General features: G+C 44.3%; 2 protein-coding genes across 4 annotated transcripts in view; one reads left to right on the top strand and one right to left on the bottom strand.

The window, feature by feature from the left end:
- Positions 1-871: 871 nt before the first annotated feature.
- Positions 872-3,198, top strand: si:dkey-246e1.3. Of its 2 annotated transcripts, none has more exons than XM_042103457.1 (3): positions 872-1,026; positions 1,332-1,421; positions 2,291-3,198. In XM_042103457.1, the coding sequence occupies exons 1-3, from the start codon at positions 899-901 to the stop codon at positions 2,739-2,741; spliced, it is 669 nt and encodes a 222-aa protein (XP_041959391.1). In that variant the 5' UTR covers positions 872-898; the 3' UTR covers positions 2,742-3,198. The 2 variants fall into 2 exon arrangements, with proteins under 2 accessions (XP_041959391.1, XP_041959392.1); XM_042103458.1 differs by having other exon boundaries at positions 1,325-1,421.
- Positions 3,065-19,456, bottom strand: part of xpnpep1 (X-prolyl aminopeptidase (aminopeptidase P) 1, soluble) — a 30,025-nt gene continuing 13,633 nt past the window's right edge. For both annotated transcript variants that reach the window (XM_042103450.1, XM_042103449.1), the window contains exons 10-20: positions 18,905-18,994; positions 17,097-17,147; positions 16,114-16,172; positions 6,686-6,763; positions 6,132-6,203; positions 5,816-5,876; positions 5,628-5,697; positions 4,581-4,754; positions 4,048-4,124; positions 3,830-3,928; positions 3,065-3,484 (exon numbers count right to left, since the gene is read on the bottom strand). In XM_042103450.1, the coding sequence (XP_041959384.1) occupies positions 3,368-3,484; positions 3,830-3,928; positions 4,048-4,124; positions 4,581-4,754; positions 5,628-5,697; positions 5,816-5,876; positions 6,132-6,203; positions 6,686-6,763; positions 16,114-16,172; positions 17,097-17,147; positions 18,905-18,994 (948 nt within the window). In that variant the 3' untranslated portion in view covers positions 3,065-3,367. The remainder of the gene's footprint in view (positions 3,485-3,829; positions 3,929-4,047; positions 4,125-4,580; positions 4,755-5,627; positions 5,698-5,815; positions 5,877-6,131; positions 6,204-6,685; positions 6,764-16,113; positions 16,173-17,096; positions 17,148-18,904; positions 18,995-19,456) is intronic.

The following is a 19,456-nucleotide window of genomic DNA, read 5'->3' as shown; positions in this document are numbered from 1 at the left end:
AAGGGGCTGGTCAGAGAATGCCCCCTTTGTTCCTGGCTGTGCTGCTGGGCTCGGTCCGGCTCTGCGGTTGGACCGGGCAGCGGCCACTGTCGTACCGCCCCACCACAGAGGACCAGGGGAGCGGATGAGGCGACTGGGGATGGCGGAGGCACCTCCTTCTGACCAGTCCAGTCTCACAGGCCCCAGCACTGGCCTCCAGTGAGCCCAGGCTTTGTTATTATTGTGTTTCTTGTTGTTTTTGTTGTCTTTCTTCTTGTTGTTGATGTTGGCAGTTGAGTTGGTGGTCCTGGTCTGGAGGCAGCTGTGGAAATGTAGGACAGTGAGAGAGTGCGTGTGTGTGTGTGTGTGTGTGTGTGTGTGAGAGAGAGAGAGAGAGCGAGAGAGAAAGAGAGAGTGTGTGTGTGTGTGGATGTAGGCAGTGGACAAGAAGAGTTAATTTAGTTTCTTGTGAATACAGTTCAGTCGTGGTTTGCCATTGAATCTGTAGGCGAGCACTCGGTCTCTGAAGGCCCTGTGTTGAGCGTTTTGCCTACAAAAATATCTGCCTTTGTGGGGCTCCTTCTTTACGAGTGCTCCGACACCACGGCGTGTATTTCTGTCAAGGAGCCACAGTGCCCCTCTCTGTGTCCCAGCCTGGCGCTGGAGCCGTGCCTGGGCCCTCTCTTTGAGGGGCTGCGAATGGTGGGCCCCAAAAATCTGCCAATCAAAGACAAAGCACCCCCAAACAAGAAAAAGAATCCGGGGGTGAAATAGGGAGGGGTGGGGGCATAAGGGGGATGGCACAGTGGCAACACATAAAGGGGTGGTGAAGGGGTTGGGGGGGTGATGTTGCCAGGACAACAGCTTTAAGCCCCTGTTGTCCGGTGGACTGGGCGGCGGCAGACGTGTCTGGGCAGGGATGCGGTGCAGAGGGCTTCTTCTCTCTCAGCACCATGAGCGGGAGCCTCGGCACGCCGACCACCACCCTCCTCAACCGCACGGCCGCACAGGAGGCACGGGGCCAGGACATGAGCGCCTCCATCCACGGTGAGTGGGACACGCGCTCACACACACACACACACACACACACACACAACTCACGACAAGCCTGGGCTGTCTGTTGAATTATAATGCTGCAATAACAAGACAAACTAGAAAACAAACCTCTGGAGTGAGAGTGTGTAAACAGACCCGGAGCTTTGTCTTTATTTCTGTGTTGTGTTGACCAAAGTCAGTTGACTTGATGTTGGCTATAGTCTATTCCCGCTCTTTCAATTGTTCCGTTTCTATGAAATAGTCTGTATAGTTGAAACTACAGTGTTTTTGTGTGCCCCTCTTTGCTCAGAGTTTAGAGTGTTCAACATCACCATCACCTCTTTGGCCCTGTGCATCCTCACAGTGACCGCTGTCCTCTGCAGCATCTCTCTCCTCCGCCGCAGGAGGTAAGGCACACAGCTGCAGTCATGCATGTGATGATTAGGGAGTATTCTAATCCATTTCCATACAAAATAGTCCCATTTTATGGCATGTTTCCTATGATGCTATGTAGTTTAGTATGTAGTATGTAGTAGTGTAGTATGTTCAGTACACCTTATGGTATATTACTAAAACTCAAAAACATAGATTTAAATGTTAGAGGAATACATGTCTAATGTTTCCTGACTGTAATGGATGGACCAGTGCTTTGCACGTACAGTAAGCCATATCACCTAATATGTTGTAACAATACCCAAAATTGTGTAAATTTAGGATTCATTAATGTTCCCATCAATTGTTGATGAGACATTATGGTGTAACACCATACCATACCAATACTACTTCATTTATATAGTCTATGCAAACTACATGTACAAAATGAACGGTTTCCATTGTCAGTTCAACTGGTATTCAATAACCAAATTATAACATCACATCAGAAGAAGCAAAGATATTAGCGTGGGAAAAAAAAAAAAAACTGTTTTGAAACAGGTTTTGTTCATTCTAGTAACTCTGTGGCTTGAATGGGATGAAATTCTAACTAACCCACAAACACACATTTACAGTTGGCCTTGGGTGTTGGCATACAAAATCTGATAGGTGGGTTTATTCACTGTTATACAATGAAGCCCTTATGAAATGCGACTTTAGACCTGTCTGGACTATTCTGGATAAAAGGTTCAATACGGTTTCTAAATATGATACTTCTAAATATGATTGAAGTTCACCCAAATGTGGCCAGGCAGGCACAAAGACTTTCTTCCTGGCTGAAACTCTGAGATGTAAACACAAACTTCCTCCTCCTCCTCCTCCTCCTCCTCCTCTTCGCCTCTAGGCAATCCAAGCAGGCGCGTGTCTATGAGAGCGCTGTGGGGGGCTACGAGGCCTCTCTCCCCGCCACCCTGGCAGCGGCGGTGGCGCCTGACCCGTCGTCCGGCCTGGCCCTGCTTCTGAGGAGGGAGGTCCGGTGCAGCCTCCGCCGGCCGCTGGCCTTGTTCCGCGGCCGGGAGGCGCCCAAGGACAACTCCCGCATCTACTACATCTACACCAACCCCCTCCCCGTCGGCAAGGACGAAGAGGAGGAGGAGGAGGAGGAGGAGGAGGAGAGGAGGAGGAAGGTGGCAGCGATGGAGGAGGAGGAGAGTAAGACTGGTGCAGGAGGAGAAGAGGGGAGGCGGGGAGGAGGAGGAGGAGGAGTGGAGGAGCCGCCCTCGCTGTACCAGCTCGCCCAGGAGCCCAGCAGTGGCATCACCCTCACCGCCGAGACTTTTTACATGCAGCTGTAGACACGTGTGTGTGTGTGTCTTTGTGTGTTTATATATCAGGACAAGAAAGTCTAGAAGTCGAAGACAGGTGTGTGTGTGTGTGTGTCTGCAAGCCAACATCTGGTTGTGATAATCACAAGTCTGGATGTAGTGGGTTCACCCCTTAACCTTCCCGTGTTTACACTTCTTCACTGGAGGAAAGGTGTGGTCTAACCAGCTGTGTACTCTGGCTGATCAGCAGGTGATAAATCACCCTGACAGTCCGTTCTAGAGGCTCAAATCAAGTGGGAAGACAGACACGTGCTGTTCCAGACAACGGGAGCACAAGGACACAGGCAGATGTGTGCAGTTTGTAGGGTTTTTTTAATTGATTTATAATAAAGAGTTTAGAGTGACAGACAGTATGAAATGTGCTGGCTGGAGAGAGAGAGAGAGAGAGAGAGAGAGAGAGAGAGAGAGAGAGAGAGAGAGAGAGAGAGAGAGAAAGAAAGAAAGAAAGAAAGAAAGAAAGAAAGAAAGACTGTCTGGTTTATGGACATATAACAAACAGGAAGGAGAGAGAAAGGAGACAATAAAAATAGTCACTGTAGATTGGCTCAAATAAAAGTCACTCAATGACAACTTGTGTTGGTTGTGTTTTCCAGCGTTTAGATTGGCTGAGACTCCCTCATCAGCCAATCGAGTGCCTCCTTGCGGCCTTGCCTCTCCAGCTCCGCTCCGGTGATGGCGCGGCACTGTTTGTGGTACTCGTTCACCCAATCACGCTGCAGGGAGAGAGGGGTATGTCACAGGGTGGCCCCAATGATATGGGACAATGAGAGGGCAGATAGAATAGCCTTCCCTTGGCCTCACTTGTTGGTAGAAACTAGCTTCACTTCAATGAGCTGTAGTTTGTTTTGTTTAGCTGTTTTTCATACAGTACATTTGCATTTCCTCAGAAGTAAAGTTGTAAAGTAGTAAAGTTGACACAATTCAGTTCACACACACACAGTATTTATGCAAATCCTCTGCACTGTGATGATCAACCAAAACAACTCCTGCTCAGTCAGGGTCCGTCCAGCGGGTGGCGCTACTGAGTAACACTGGCAGCCACCACTTCCTCAACTCACCTCCTTCTGCGTGAGCAGATCTGTGTTGATCATCTTCATCTGAATGGGCACCAGCGTGATGGTCTCAAACGTCAGGCTGCCTCTGTTCCTGTAGTTGTACTGGGAGAGAGAGAGCAGGTGACCAGTGGATAAACGGTTACTGTAGCGCTCGCTGCGTTTGTCTTCAACAAACTTGAATCACCTGATGTGGAGTACTGAGCTACTCTTGGAACACTTACTTTGGGATTGGCGGGCACAACCAGGACTAAATTCTCCAGGCGGATACCAAATGAGCCGTCCTCATAGTAGCCAGGCTCTGAAAGAGTTAATTGATGATGTTAAATGTGAATGTGTTGTCCACTGAAGCTTCACCTGCCTTATACCATATCCTCACTGCATGTGATGCGAGCAAGCGCTTGGTTAGGCCCCCCCCGTCACTATTTTCTGCCTGTCGCTTGTGTTGCTCTGCGATTTTGAATATTGAATGTGACGCAATAGAAGAGCATATTTAACGGATTCAGTGTGGACAGGTAGCATTCAATGGCACACGACAGATGTTTGCTCGGAAGCAGTTAGAATACGCTGTTATGCAGTAAAGTAAAATAGGGATTTGGAACATTCTGGTTTAAAATCCAGGCTCACTTTTTTTTAGGTGGAGAAGATACACTACACCTTAAAAAAGGGGAAAACAGCTCGACTGGAGCTGCAAAACTGCATGTGCTTCTGTGTGTGCGTGCGCGTGTGCGTGTGTGCGTGTACTTAGCACTCGCACCATCACTGACGATCATGCCGGACTCTAGTGGCTCGTCGGCGAAGGTCTTGTAGCTGATGCCGCAGGGCCCCTCGTGCACGTTGAGGAAGCAGCCCACGCCGTGGCCCGTGCCGTGCAGGTAGTCCAGACCCGCCTCCCACAGCGACGCCCGCGCAAACGAGTCCAGCAGGTGACCTACAGTACAGGGGGGGGGTTGCTTTAGTGAGTAAGTCATTCATTTCTGCTAAATGTAACACTAACACAGCTGAGTGGCACAAGTGGCCAGACGCAACAGCTAAACCCAAGACCCTGAAGGCCTTCTACAGACCTGGAGAGAGAGAGCGAGTTGGCCTTCTACAGACCTGGAGAGAGAGAGCGAGTTGGCCTTCTACAGACCTGGAGAGAGAGAGTGAGTTGGCCTTCTACAGACCTGGAGAGAGAGAGTGAGTTGGCCTTCTACAGACCTGGAGAGAGAGAGTGAGTTGGCCTTCTACAGACCTGGAGAGAGTGAGTTGGCCTTCTACATTCCTGGAGAGAGTGAGTTGGCCTTCTACAGACCTGGAGAGAGAGAGTTACCACTCCCATTCTTCTCAATGGCCGATGCTATGCTATGCTGGCTACCTCAGCCCAGACATGATACTGTGAGGTCATGTGTAATAGTCATTTTCTACGTATAGAGCTTTGAAGTTCTGGATTGATGGACAGGTTTCAAATTGGACTGTATGGTGGCACCTTATTGAGCTTAACATTCAAAGCACTGCTATATGAATTGAATTGGTCTCTGCCCAATCCGTGAATTAGTGAAACACAATCAGCACACAGTGAACACACAGTGAGGTGAAGCACACACTAATCCCGGCGCAGTGAGCTGCCTGCAACAACAGCGGCGCTCGGGGAGCAGTGAGGGGTTAGGTGCCTTGCTCAAGGGCACTTCAGCCGTGCCTACTGGTCGGGGTTTGAACCGGCAACCCTCCGGTTACAAGTCCGAAGCGCTAACCAGTAGGCCACGGCTGCCCAAAAAGGCCACAGCTGCCCAATGTTTGGCCCTTCTGAGTGCTGTGAACTCACCTTTGGTACCGTTGGGGAAAACTGCAGCACAGACAGCAATCTGGCCCTTCAGGACGTAAGTGAAACACTCCTGGGAGAGAGAGTACAGGAGCGGGAATTAAAACCAGCTAACTGCTTGTGCTCGTACAGTACATACTCCTGTCTGTGGCTCTTGGTTAAATGTATTTTTACTGGGTCAAAGTATTAACCTTTTCGTAATCTGTGGGCGTCCCAAAGTGCATTGTGCGGGTTACATCGGTCGTCCCATCCCTGTAGTTGGAAAAAAAAATAAAAAAATAGGCGGCATGCTCATTATTACACACAATGGAACAAAGGAAAGTTGTGACAGCGTTTTTCCAAACGTCGTCCTAGACCGAGTCTGTTTATCCACTGCCTTCCATTCTCTAATTATTTACATGAGAGGAGAGGAGAGAAGAGGAGAGGAGAGGAGAGAAGAGGAGAGGAGAGGAGAGAAGAGGAGAGAGGAGAGAGAACACAGACAACTGAAGGGGGCGGTGCACCTACATGTACTGGGCTCCAGAGTCGATCAGGTAGATCTCATTTAAGGACAACGTTCTGTTGGTCTCAGGCAGAGGTCTATACAAGGACACAAGCCAGAGCAGCAATTCAGTCACAATAAAACCAAAGGTCGTTCACACTTAACACTGTGAATATACACAATAACAGCAAATATGAGGAGATCTGAGACATCAGTTGTTTACAACAGATGATGTTGTTGTTAATTGCTTTTTGTTTACTGCTATATTGCCTATATTTGTGTAGGAAACATGATGATGACCTACAGTAACAGACAATGTGAGATAATTAGTCACTAAGAACAGGCACTGTAAACGCTAAACCATATCACAGTATTCTAACGCTAAACCATATCACGGTATTGTAACGCTAAACCATATCACGGTATTGTAACGCTAAACCATATCACGGTATTGTAACGCTAAACCATATCACGGTTTTCTAACGCTAAACCGTATCACGGTATTGTAACGCTAAACCATATCACGGTTTTCTAACGCTAAACCGTATCACGGTATTCTAACCTGGTTGAGGCAGCGTACCTGTAATGTATGATGGCGGCGTTTGGTCCCACGCTGGAGATGGTTGGGAAACTCAGGCCCACAAAGTCTTTCTGCTGGCTGCAAAAAACAGCAGGAAACACACACAGGATTATTCATGCGCCATCAACCCCAGGTCCCGTGCTCTTCTGCTACGGCGTTATGGGAATACAGGGACAGTGTCACACTTCCACTCCTCTGGGGATGCTGTGACTTATTCCAGGGAGATAAAGATACTGTTACAATTGTATAACACACACGTTGCTGTTGATAAAAGTGAGGACATGCAATATAATCAGCATAACTTACACTTCACAACATAAAGGAATCCTTACATAGAACTGGTGTAGCCACTTTTGTTTACCATATACCAGAAAACAAAAACCGAGAGACATGTGTATGAACATGTTGTTATCACCATCTCCACTAGATGGGGCAGTAAGGACATATCTACCACACAAATTAAACCCAATGCATTGCTCCTCTGCCAAAAATGTCAAGAGTGGAGTTCCATAATGCACCACAAGCCTCGCAGGGGAGTTGGGAACTTCATCTGAGAAGTCTAATACCACCATGGGAAGGGCCAAATCATGTCCCCCTGTATTAGCACCACCATGATGTTATGTGTGAGTTTAGACCAAGAAGAGCAACTGAACAACTGAAACTGAGGAAAATGGATGATTTCTTATGTGCATTTCCATTCCAAGTCCCTTGCGAGTGCAGCTGCAGGGGATTATCATGTCATATGGGGACAAACACAGCCTAGAAGAGCCTGCTGGATTCATACCACTGCTGATCACTTCACCTGGGTCATTTATACAGGATAGCAACCAACCAGATTTGACAACTCTCCATAAACAACACCTGCAGGTAGAGTAGCACCAGAAGTATTGACTCATATGTCCGCTGGACTAAGCTCAGTGGCAGACCCACGTCTCACGCAACTCACACACTTCTCCCCTTTTCATCTGAACAACATGAATAAAGGAACACTCTTTTTCATTAAAGAGGTTTCTAACTAATGTCTGTCTGAATGTAAAGTCAACTTGTTTGTACTTCATCAAAATATCACATATTGAATGTTTAATATTGAATTCTTTACTTTCTGAAACATTGGTCTATGTTTTCGTACATAAATCCTTGAGTTGCTTTAGAAACCTACTGTATTACAAATCTCTTGTTGGAGCCACAATCTGTTGCAATGTTGCAAGCAAGCATTACTGATACGCACCATGTTCCTGTTTGATAGGCCAGCAGGCAAGTGTAATTGCTGTTGTTTATGAGGTTAACTGGCAGACAACAAAATCGGCCCTTTGTCAACAGACTGAGCACACAAGTGAAAGGTGATGAAGTGTTAAATAGTGAGTAAAAAATTACAAACAAAAAAACTTCCCCCAATGACTTCCCTTGGCACTTCCCTTGAGCATAAACTCAAATGGTCATGCTTGCTGGGCAATGTTTTGACCTTGCGGTCTTCTTCAGGTTCACAAAAACAGAGGTAGTTCTTGTGATTTAACACACCTGTCCTACAAGGATGGAGACAGCACATTACCTCATTTCCATAATCCTAAATAATCCTGTGTTGTGGAAATATGCCAGAACAAATACATAGTATGTTTGAGACATGATTCCAAAAACAACAAGGAAATAACTAGATGTACCGCAGAGCGGTACAAAATATGACCGCCGCCCAGTCCAGCACATTTTTTTCCACAAAAATAAATCACGCTGAAAGGCCAATATGATTCTAACTGTCTCACTAAATTGCATTATCCACACTCAATTCTCACTGGCATCTGCTAGACAACAAGCACCAAAACATGATTAGTTCATAGATTTCAAGACCCCCATCTTGCCTGTTCATAATTCTGAGAAATTCTTGAATTGTGTGCATGTGTGCGTGTACACGTTTATGTTTATGTGTGTGGGTGTGGGTGTGTGTGTGTGTGTGTGTGTGTGTGTTTGCCTGCGTATGTGTGTTTGTGCATGTGCATGCATGCGTACATATGTCTACTGTGTGAGTATGTGTCATACGTATGATTACTGTGAATGTATGTGTGTGCGTGTGTATCTGTTTATGCACATGTGTGCACATGGAATGGGTTAACATGACCCCTGGAGGCAAACATACGGGAAAAAAATTGGTCATTCTAGGCCCTACGGTTCTCAAGATATTCACATAAAACTGTGTCTGCCCTACCCTCCTTTCGGGGGGTCCAGTACAGCGGGGGGGCTACAGATCAAAACGAAAAACGATGGTTCCATGCTATCCATGTGGGGTTACATGCCCACCAAGTTTCGTGTACCCTGGTCTTACAGTGTCCCGGGAATCCTTGTTGGTGTACAGTCACTAAATGTACACATAAATAATTTTATTGTAAGGCCCCCCATGAACGAAAGTTCACAAAACTTGGCATGCATTCGGAGGGTGTCAGCCAGAGATATTGTGATGAAAACACCTAATTTTTTGCATTTTAATTTTTTACTAGGTGGCGCTATACATGAAATAAGTGGTAATGGGATGGGTTGACATGCCCCCTTAAGACAAACATACATAAAAAAGGTGGACCTCCTAGGCCCTACGGTTCTTGAGATATTCACAGAAAACTGTCTCCGGCCACCTACAGGCCAGTTGGTGTATAGTAACATAAATTAATTTATTGTGTCGCCCTCCATGAACGGAATTCCACGAAACTTGGCGTGCATTCAGAGGGTGTCATAATGATCCTACACTTCCAATTTCGTGCAGTTTTGACTATGTTAGGTCACAGATACCTGCGATTACAACACCTCATTTTTACTTTTTTGTGTTTAACTAGGTGGCGCTATACATGAAATGAGTGGTTATGGAATGGGTTGACATGGCCCCTTGAGATCAACATACAAAAAAAAAATGGTCCTCCTAAACCTTACGGTTCTCGAGATATTCACAGAAAACTGTGTCTGCCCTACCCTCCTTTCGGGGGGTGCAGTCCAGCGGGGGGGCTACAGATGGTTCCATGCTATCCATGTGGGGTTACATGCCCACCAAGATTCGTCTACCCCGGTCTTTCAGTGTCCCGGGAATCCTTGATGGAAATTTGGACATGCGAAAAAGAAAAAAAAAAAAAAAAATCTGACTAAACCTATACGACCACCGCTTCGCTGCGGCAAAAAGAAAATATTCGAAAGGGTGTCAGGACTTTTTAAATCCAAACTGCAACAGTGTCTTGTGACCCCATTTAAAGTTAGTTTCCTTTTGCTGTCAAAATGGTAAATGAGACAGAATTTGAGCAATGCTGCAGGGCAATATTCCACATTATTGTGGTCCTGGCATGTTCCAGTTGATATTGGGCAACAGTTTTCTACAACTTTATTCATCATTTAGGCAAATCATCATGATCATCCAATTAGAATAAATGGAACTGGTTATGTGGTTGCCCAGTTACATTGCTCAAAAGGTTGCCCCACGTTTCATCACTTTAAACGTATAAGGGGCAAGGTGGCACTGGCACACAAAAATGTGTTGTGCCAACATCACCCATTGTGAATAATTCTCTTGCCTTTATCAGCTACAGAGTATGCAACACATCTTTCAAACTATTCACTGAAAAAGATTGCCGTAGCCTACTGGTTAGGGCTTTGGGCTTGAAACAGAAGGGTTGGCGGTTCGATCCCCGACCCAGTTAGTCCATGAGCCACAGGGGGTCGTCACTACCACTTGGGGGGGCAAATTCTCACTATATGAAACTCACGTGTTTTTATCAGCTAATGTTGTTACGGAGGTGTGATCCACCTGTCAGTTTTTTGACAGGTGGTAGACCACACCTCCTGCTGTCAAGTCAGCCGCCCCCCAGGACGGCACTCCAGGTATGGGAGAGCATATATGCTCCCTCATCTCTGTTCATCGTCTTTGGGCTCTGCTTTCTTATTTCAATCGCCTCCTTTATCCAGCGGTGGTATCGGTTGTTTCTCCTGCTTAATGACTCTGGCATGCAGGAGGTGTGGTCCACCTGTCAAAAAACTGACAGGTGGATCACACCTCCGTAACAACATCAGCTGATAAAAACGCGTCACACTACTCCACCGTGTGACCTTCTGATTAGGGATGTAACGATTACCGGTATAATGGTAAACCGCGATAAAAATGTTGACTATAACAATTACCGTTTTCATTTCAAACATCATGATTATCACTGTTGATTACCCGCGGTGTGGAAACCGTATGTTTAATCCTTCCCAGCTTCATCCCAGCCTGCCTTTGACATACAGTAGGCCTGGTACAATGGAACAAAACTGGTACCCTACTGATTCTGTTGTCTAATTGATGGTTTTAACTACGATTCGGATTAGGCTACACCTGATTTTAAAAGGCGGAACTTTTTCACCGCAAAATGTGCACTGTATCATGTAGCCACTTTGTGTCTTTTTATGTTCGCGTCCACATTAAATCTATTCCGGAGAGTATTCTCCTAATCAGGAGAATACAGTAGCCTAAAGTTTTATTTTGAATGCTTACTTTGGTCTCACTCATTGCATCCAAATAGCATAAATAGCAAATCCAAGTTATGGTGGGGTAAGTTAAGCTATAAGCACATAGCCAATTAAACATGAAGAAAAAAGTGAACGGGACACTTTTTGAAACTATTTCAGCTTGTGTAGGCCTATCAGTGCTTTCTGAACATATTGAATACACTTTTAGAAATACCGTGATAATACCGAAAACCATGATCATTTTGGTCACTATAACCGTGAGGTTAAATTTTCATACCGTTACATCCCTACTTCTGATGAAGACGGAAGTATACGTCGAAACATGTCAAGGTAAAGAAAAAACATCTACCAATATATGTGTATGTGAAAAGAAAAACCAAACTTATGGATTCTGGACTTCCTAACCAACAGACCTCAGTCTGTTAGGTTAGATAATCGCACCTCCTCAACCATCAAACACCAGTGTACCACAGGGATGTGTGCTGAGCCCTCTCCTCTACTCCCTCTTCACCTACGACTGCACACCTGTACATGGCTCTAACACCATTATCAAGTTTGCAGATGACACTACGGTGATTGGGCTCATCAGCAATAACGATGAGACGGCCTATAGGGAGGAGGTCCAGCACCTAACATCGTGGTGCACTGATAACAACCTGGCTCTCAACACCAAGAAGACCAAAGAGCTCATTGTGGACTTCAGGAAGTCTAAAGCTAGCACACACACACCCATTCTCATCAACAGGACTGAGGTGGAGCATGTCACCAGCTTCAAGTTTCTGGGTGTCCACATCTCTGAGGACCTCTCTTGGACCCTCAACACCTCTACCCTGATCAAAAAGGCTCACCAGCGTCTCTTCTTTCTGAGGTCCATCTGTCTCCTCAGATCCTGGTGAACGTCTACCGCTGCAACATCGAGAGCATCCTCACCAACTGTGTCACAGTTTGGTATGGCAACTGCTCTGCCCACGACCGGAAAGCACTGCAGAGGGTGGTGAAAACTGCCCAACACATCACCGGTTCCTCACTCCCCTCCATCGAGGCCATCCAGGGCAAGCGATGCTTGCCCACTCCCCTCCGGGAGGCGTTACAGGTCTCTCCACATCCGAACCAGCAGGTTCAGAGGAAGCTTCTTTCCTGCGGCTGTCACCCTACTGAACTCTAGCTCTGCATCCCGGTGACATCCAACAAACTAAGAAACTGCATTGTGTTGTCTCTGTACTTGTTCTCTGCACAATGACAATAAAGTTAAATCTAATCTAATTTAATCTAAAAAATTATCTGCCTCTGCTTTGTCTCTTTACGGATCATGCTATGAATAGCAGCAGCAATGTCTGCATAAGTTGAGACATTGTTATTGACCTTCTGGACCAGAGACATTCCATCAATGATTGTTGCTGTATTATATTCATCTGGAAGATTATCTGATAGTGATTCAAGTTTCTGCAAATGCTTTGCAAGTGCTGCTTTAGAGGTTTTCCTTGGGGTCCCCTCAGGTGTCACCAATGACCATGGTTAAGGTCCAAGAGGGTGACAAAAGACTTCTCTCATGTCCAGTCTTTAACATGATGGTCTTGCCATGTGCCGGTGTTTTCTTTTTTGACTCATGTTGTAAATGTCTTTAATTTTTTTTAAGACTTTGTCAATGTATCATAGAATTTGTGCTTAGGTGTATCTGACTCCAGCCTCTATGTCATGATCTTTGCCTGTAGTATGAGCCTGAATCAGATCATCCCTAACCTCTTGTGTTGCTTTGCCTGCTGTAGATATGCAAATGAACTCATGTTCCTCTGAAAATGGATTGATCTAATTTCAGTTTCTGTCTCATCAGATCTAACTGTGTAGAATTTTTAAAACTGTTGTAAATGTATGTACTTGTAGATCAAGTCTTGGAAAATATTATTATTGTTATTATTTCTTTTCAATGGAAATTATTTTAACATCAGATGAAAGACAATTTTAAGTATAATAATAATAATAATAATAATAATAATAATAATAATAATAATTGTAAAGTATGAATATTTTCACCAACCAGTTTACTGAATTTTGGGGTGTTTCCAAATAGTACATTTACAAATAGTAAATAGCATAGCAATGCAGACCTATGTAATCATTTGTATTTCAAGTCTGCTGGGAGGTAGGAAGGTATAAATACATTGATTAATGAGGTAGTGGGCATTTCAATTAGTGCTGCAACACGTTGTGTCTCTGAAAACGTAGATTTGCTCATTATTACACATAAATCTTGAATTTTATCAACCAAAATGAAGGGCAAAATCACAATGATTCAAAATATGTATGCCATCAAACACCACATATGCATCAGTAATAATGAGGTTTGGATTATTTTCTGGGCTCTTATGAGTGGTTTAACAAAAAAAAGCCAATAGGCGGAATTTCCTTTTTTCAAATCAGAGGTCAACTTTGAAGGCCTGTACAGCCACAAAGCTACAAGATCCAACTTGCTATCATACCATTTTATACTCCAGAGATATGTAGCTTTCAGAAAAATATAGTGAGAATTTGCCCCCCCAAGTGGTAGTGACCAGGCGCGCCTGCAGGTGTACGTCTGTACGCACTGTGCGTACCATCAAGCTACTCATCAACAGAAAATGTCCCTTGTGTGTGTGTGTATTCACACCAAATTGGCCTACCATACCTTCCCAACTATGCACAGTATCCCTTTAGCATGCCATTAGGCTACTTACCATTTTCTATTATGTAAAGTTAGTGAACACGTTATCAAAATTAACGTGCATGCATTTTGTTTGAGCAGGAGAGAGAATACGCACGCAGACACGCAATAGGCTACTGGTTTTCTTTAACTCGGCTATCTATCTATATATGGTTATCAGCACACAATGTTGAGCTAATTCACTAACTCAATACTCATCATGGATATCACAAGTTTAAACAACGAAAACAGAAAGGATGGAGGCAGCAACGCTAGGAGTTATTCCAGATGGGCAAGAACAAGGTAGGCAATTGGTGTGCTTGTCAGAACGTTAGACTGCACTAAAGCCAGACGTCACGTTACGCTAGAACAAAACTAAAGGTAACTTTAGCCTGTATAGGGCTGTATCAAGTTGTCCAAATGAATAGGTCATTGTAGACATTGTCGTTGTAGGCTATTATTGCATGTGGATGTTGTTATGCTATGTAGGCTACTTTTTTGCTGACCAATGCACGGACCTAAAACGGACAAATATTGTTCACAAGTAAAACATTTTTTGCGGGGGTGGGGGGGGGTTGGGGTGATGGGTGTGCGTACCATAGCATTAATTCCTGCAGGTGCCCCTGGTAGTGACACGCCCCTTTTTGGGCCTGTGGCTCATTGACTAAGTAGGAAAACTGTGAGCTGGGGAAGTAATTGAGCACTGCTCTCCCATGCCCACCCACATCCACGGCTGAAATGCCCTTGAGCAAGGCACCTAACCCCTCACTGGCACTGCTCCCCGAGCGCCACTGCAGCAAGGCTGCTCACTGCTCCGAGTTAGTGTGTGCTTCACCTCACTGTGTACTCACTGTGTGCTTTGCAGTGGCGGACATTACTTGAGTACATTTACTCAATTACTGTACTTAAGTCGCTTTTTCATGTATCTGTACTTTACTTGAGTATTTAAATTTGGTAAAACTTTTTACTTCTACTCCAGTACATTTCTAGGCCAAATATCTTACTTTTTACTCTACTACATTTTATAACAGCTGAAGTTCCTTTTGGAAAAAAGACTGTCCAAATACATGTGTACTTACATGTATAGTGTCTATTAAGTGAGCTAGGCTTTACATAATGGTGTTCCCTAACCTATGTTATTGTTATATTCACTATTTACTGTACCTTGTTGACCCCTTGACCATAACTAGCCTCATGACGCCATCGAGCAAATGATGATAGACAATGATAGATAGATACAGTATACAATGATGGACAATCTGACACCATCAAACACAAAAGGGAATGTCTTGATTTGGTTCGAAAGTGTAAAGCATTTAACAAAGCAAAAAGTGGTTACTTTGAAGTATCTAAGATAAGACATCACATTAGTTTGTTTTTAGTTATTTTTACATACAACAATTCTTCGTTGATTTTGTCCTTGAATGAAGGAGAACGGCTCAAGGAATGCCTATGTCTGTGTTGAATCATTTCAACAATAGTAAATGCAACTGTTAAGTAATAATACATTTCAGGACTTTTACTTTCGATACTTACAGTAAGTACATTTGAAGGCAAGTACTTTTGTACTTCCACTCAAGTGGACATGTAAAAGGAGGACTTCTACTTTTACTGGAGTAGCATTTGACCATGTGTATCTCTACTTTCACTCAAATACAGGATTTGTGTACTTAGTCCACCACTGGTGCTTTGTGTGTTACACTAATTCACGAATGGGATAAATGCAGAGATCAAATTCCTTGTGTACGCAAGTATACTTGGCCTATAAACCTGATTTACATTTACATTTTCGTAACTAGCTATGTGCATCGCATGTACATTCAATGGATCTTTACAACTTGATCTGAAATGACCACCAAATTTCATTTCTATGGTTCTCCTCCCAATGCTGGCAGCTACAATTAGCGTCATTATTATTATGAAGCTATGCTATAATAAAGCTATTATGAAGCTATGTGACATCCCCAGGTGTACATCAAAAATGGGGAACCGTCTTGTGTGCCAACCCTTTACCAGTAAACCCTTAAGCTTACTGATGCAACAGTGACAATCAGCTATTGTGTGAATGTTATAAACAAAAGTAAAAGCATCAGACCAAAGAATTAGTCTGTGCACGAGTGAAAATCTGTTCTCTGCCTGAGGACATTTGTGGACGTGTGCGAGTGTTTGAATGTCTGCATATCTTGGGCGTAATGGGGGGTGTGATGTTTGATGTTATCATTGGCCTCCGTATAGAGTGTCAAGAATTGATGATGGAAACTAATAACAGGCTTTTTTTTACCTGCGGAACTCTTCCGCCTTGTCAGCCGCCGAGATCTCGGTCACGTTGCCTTTCGGAATCTGAAGGACACAAGCAGGGAAAGTACAAGTGAGCGGGGAAAACACTGCAGCCGTCCACAACATCAGTGGTTCTTAAACTTTATGTCTGGCGACCCCCCAAAAAACATGGGCTAAGTCTCGCGACCCGCTCCTCCCTAACCGGCGGAATTTGGTTTTGAAATGTTGCAAGATGGGCATTGGAAGCAGAGGCAGAAAATGTCTTCTCTCATAGTTAGGCTGTGTAAACACCAAAGGCATTATGTCAATGGCAGCCTTTGACTAAAAACCTTTAGAAAAATGTCTTTAATCCAGACTGCAAATCATTTCGCGACCCCTCCAAAACGTTTAGCGACCCCCAGTTTAAGAACCACTGCACTACATGAACTAGAGTGCATGTGCAGTATGAGGTGGGTGGTCATAAATCAGGACTTCAAAACAACACCACACATGTGACGGCTGAACGACAAAAATATTGTCCTTGGACCTGAAGGTAGTGGGGCAGTACTTTTAAACAATGCACCTTGTTGAAACATTTTGTTTTAGCTACTTTCAGCGTGAGCATCCTTGAGGACTGCTTTTCTCAAAGTAATACTCAGCTGCACACTTATCTGTGTCGCCTTTTGATGACCTGGCGGGACCCCAGCTGGTTCTGACCTGAGGTCTGTACTACGGGGTGTCCACACGGGGAGACGCCCCAAACACTACGGATGTGTGTGGTTGCAGGCCTGTTAACGGTGTCACATGAGCGAGGCCTATTACTCTCGCCCTGAATGAGGAATGACACCAACAATAGCGCGGCCGATGGATTACTCCGCACAACAATGGCCCACACTGAAACCCAAGAGGCCCCCACACGCTCGCAGTGTCGGTTGCGTGACTCAGCAGAACCCACAGACATGCCACTGGGGCCACGCAGCACACGGGCGACGAGGCGCAGAGTCGTACCTCTTTCTCCAGCCAGGCGAAGAGCTCACACAGGGCCACAGCATCCTTGATCTGCCAGGGAGACATAAGGGCATTGCACTGGCACATCTCACACAAGGGCATACTGGCATTTCGTAAACTCACTCAATCACTCGTTTCGTACACTTTCCAGGGAAAGGGGCAAACATGGTGATTTCAACACACAAGAGTACAGTATAACAAATATTTAATCAACCAAATCAAACAAATATTAATATCACTATTCGTGAGCAACTAAATGGCCATACAATATAAGTGTAGCAGTGTTATAAATTATGCTTACTAAACTTTTCATTTCACAATTTATGTTCATGGTTCAAGTTAAGTCTGTATTCATCATCTTAGGTCTGTGTTCTTCATCTCCGAGTGACACAACCTATAAACCTCAAAGTGACAAATAAGTGTTGTGATTCAACCTATTTTGACAGGCCACAGGCTGTAGTTGGCTATTGCAGAAGAAAGACAAACATACAGATTCAACTCTGAATGTTATTGCTATTGAGTCAGAATACAAACCATTCCAAATCTAGATGACAGCAGCCAAGTATTAGAGTTAAGTTTATGGGTGTTTTCACATATAGTCCCTTTTAAACGAACCGAACTCAGTGCACTATAAGGGCCAGAATTCGCATTGTGAGTTCATCTGAAAGAGTTGTTCTGTTGCAAACTGCACCGACCGAAATAGAGATGGATAGAGAATGTCTAGCTAATAGGCTCATGGTTCCCACTCCAAGTCAGATGTAACATTCCATGACAAAAAACAGCATTTTCATGACTTACTATATAAATGGTACAATATACCGATCAATTCTTCCAGAGCAGTCGCGTATCGTTCAAGAATCTTTTACTTTTTTTGAGCGGGAGACAAATAAATGGGCATTGAATAAACAAAGTTGATCTACTCAAGCAAGCAGTAAAGCTGATAACCAGATATACATCAATTCTGTGTGGAAATATTTGTATTTATGTTTTTTGGCAAGTAAATGTTAAACTGTTTCAGAAACATTTCCCTATATTCCATGACTTTGCCCCAAAAATTATAAAATTCCATGTCTAGAACAGACTTTCCAAAATTCCATGATATTCCAGATATTCCATGACCCGTGGGAACCCTGCAGGCTGTATAGGTTACATAATGTCCAATTAAAATGCAGAAGAAAGACAAAACAAACAGATCCAACTCTGAATGTGCTCGAGTCAGAATACAACTATTAGAGATAAGTTTATGGGTGTTTTCACATATAGTCCCTTTGAAAAGAACCACCTGTCTAAGGACTTTTTTTTTTGACTGGAGAACAGTGGAGAGTGGTTTGATGATGACTCAGCGGATCACAAGCTCAGATAAAACACCGCCTCTGGATCGGTTTCAGATTCATCAGATGTTACGTGGACACGAAAGAGAAAGCAGTGAATCAGACAGGCCTAGTAAAGAGACACGACTGATCCATCAGACCAGGTTCAGTTTAGTGCACTTTAGACTTCTGAACCATACTCCCACACCCCTATAAACCTAAACTAGGTTCAGTTTAGTGCACTTTAGACTTCTGAACCGTACTCCCACACCCCTATAAACCTAAACTAGGTTCAGTTTAGTGCACTTTAGACTTCTGAACCATACTCCCACACCCCTATAAACCTAAACTAGGTTCAGTTTAGTGCACTTTAGACTTCTGAACCGTACTCCCACACCCCTATAAACCCAAACCCCTTGGGATAAATCCTGGCTACAGCGACCAGACACACAGGTGGATTTACAGTCACCATCTTTAGCAGGTTAGCAGTTCACTCACGTGAGCCATTTTCATCCCTTCAATCTCCGTGGCGTTCTTGACAGCTTTGGCGAGGCAGAGGGGTGTGTAGGGGATGGGGGACCTGTGCATCTATTGAAGAACAAAACATGTATACATCACTAGGCAGAATTACATTTGCTACTACTTAGTGGACGTGTTGCCACGTGCCAGTGACACGCATGAGTCTGGTCATATGTACTCAGTACTGCTAAATGTGGGTTATGTTACATAAATGACTAGTAATATCACAAACAATAAGGAAGGAAGAGAAGATACTGTTCTTAACATCACATTCCACTCCACACCACTCCACAGCGCCCTGCATCTTCCAAACCTGATCGGCAGGTATGTTATTGTCTTTTTGTCTTTTGCCTTCCCCTTTGATCTTTGGGTTTTGCTAACGGGTATTCGTTACACTTTTTGCCTACTCCATTTCATTCTGTCAATCATACAGGATTATTTTACAATACACTTGTCTGTCTTCTGTCTTATATACACTTACAACACAAGGCTCTGCTAGTGAATTTCTAAAAGCAAAGCATGTCAGTTGGG

The sequence above is a fragment of the Alosa sapidissima genome, chromosome 9 (assembly GCF_018492685.1).
Source record: "Alosa sapidissima isolate fAloSap1 chromosome 9, fAloSap1.pri, whole genome shotgun sequence".
Classification (NCBI taxonomy): Eukaryota; Metazoa; Chordata; class Actinopteri; order Clupeiformes; family Clupeidae; genus Alosa; species Alosa sapidissima.
This window is presented reverse-complemented; position numbering and strand designations above follow the sequence as displayed.

Coding starts and splice junctions, on each gene's coding strand:
- si:dkey-246e1.3 (XM_042103457.1), top strand. CDS start 899: ATGCGGTGCAGAGGGCTTCTTCTCTCTCAGCACCATGAGCGGGAGCCT. Junction 1,027..1,331: donor CATGAGCGCCTCCATCCACG/GTGAGTGGGACA, acceptor CTCAGAGTTTAG/AGTGTTCAACATCACCATCA. Junction 1,422..2,290: donor TCTCTCCTCCGCCGCAGGAG/GTAAGGCACACA, acceptor CTTCGCCTCTAG/GCAATCCAAGCAGGCGCGTG.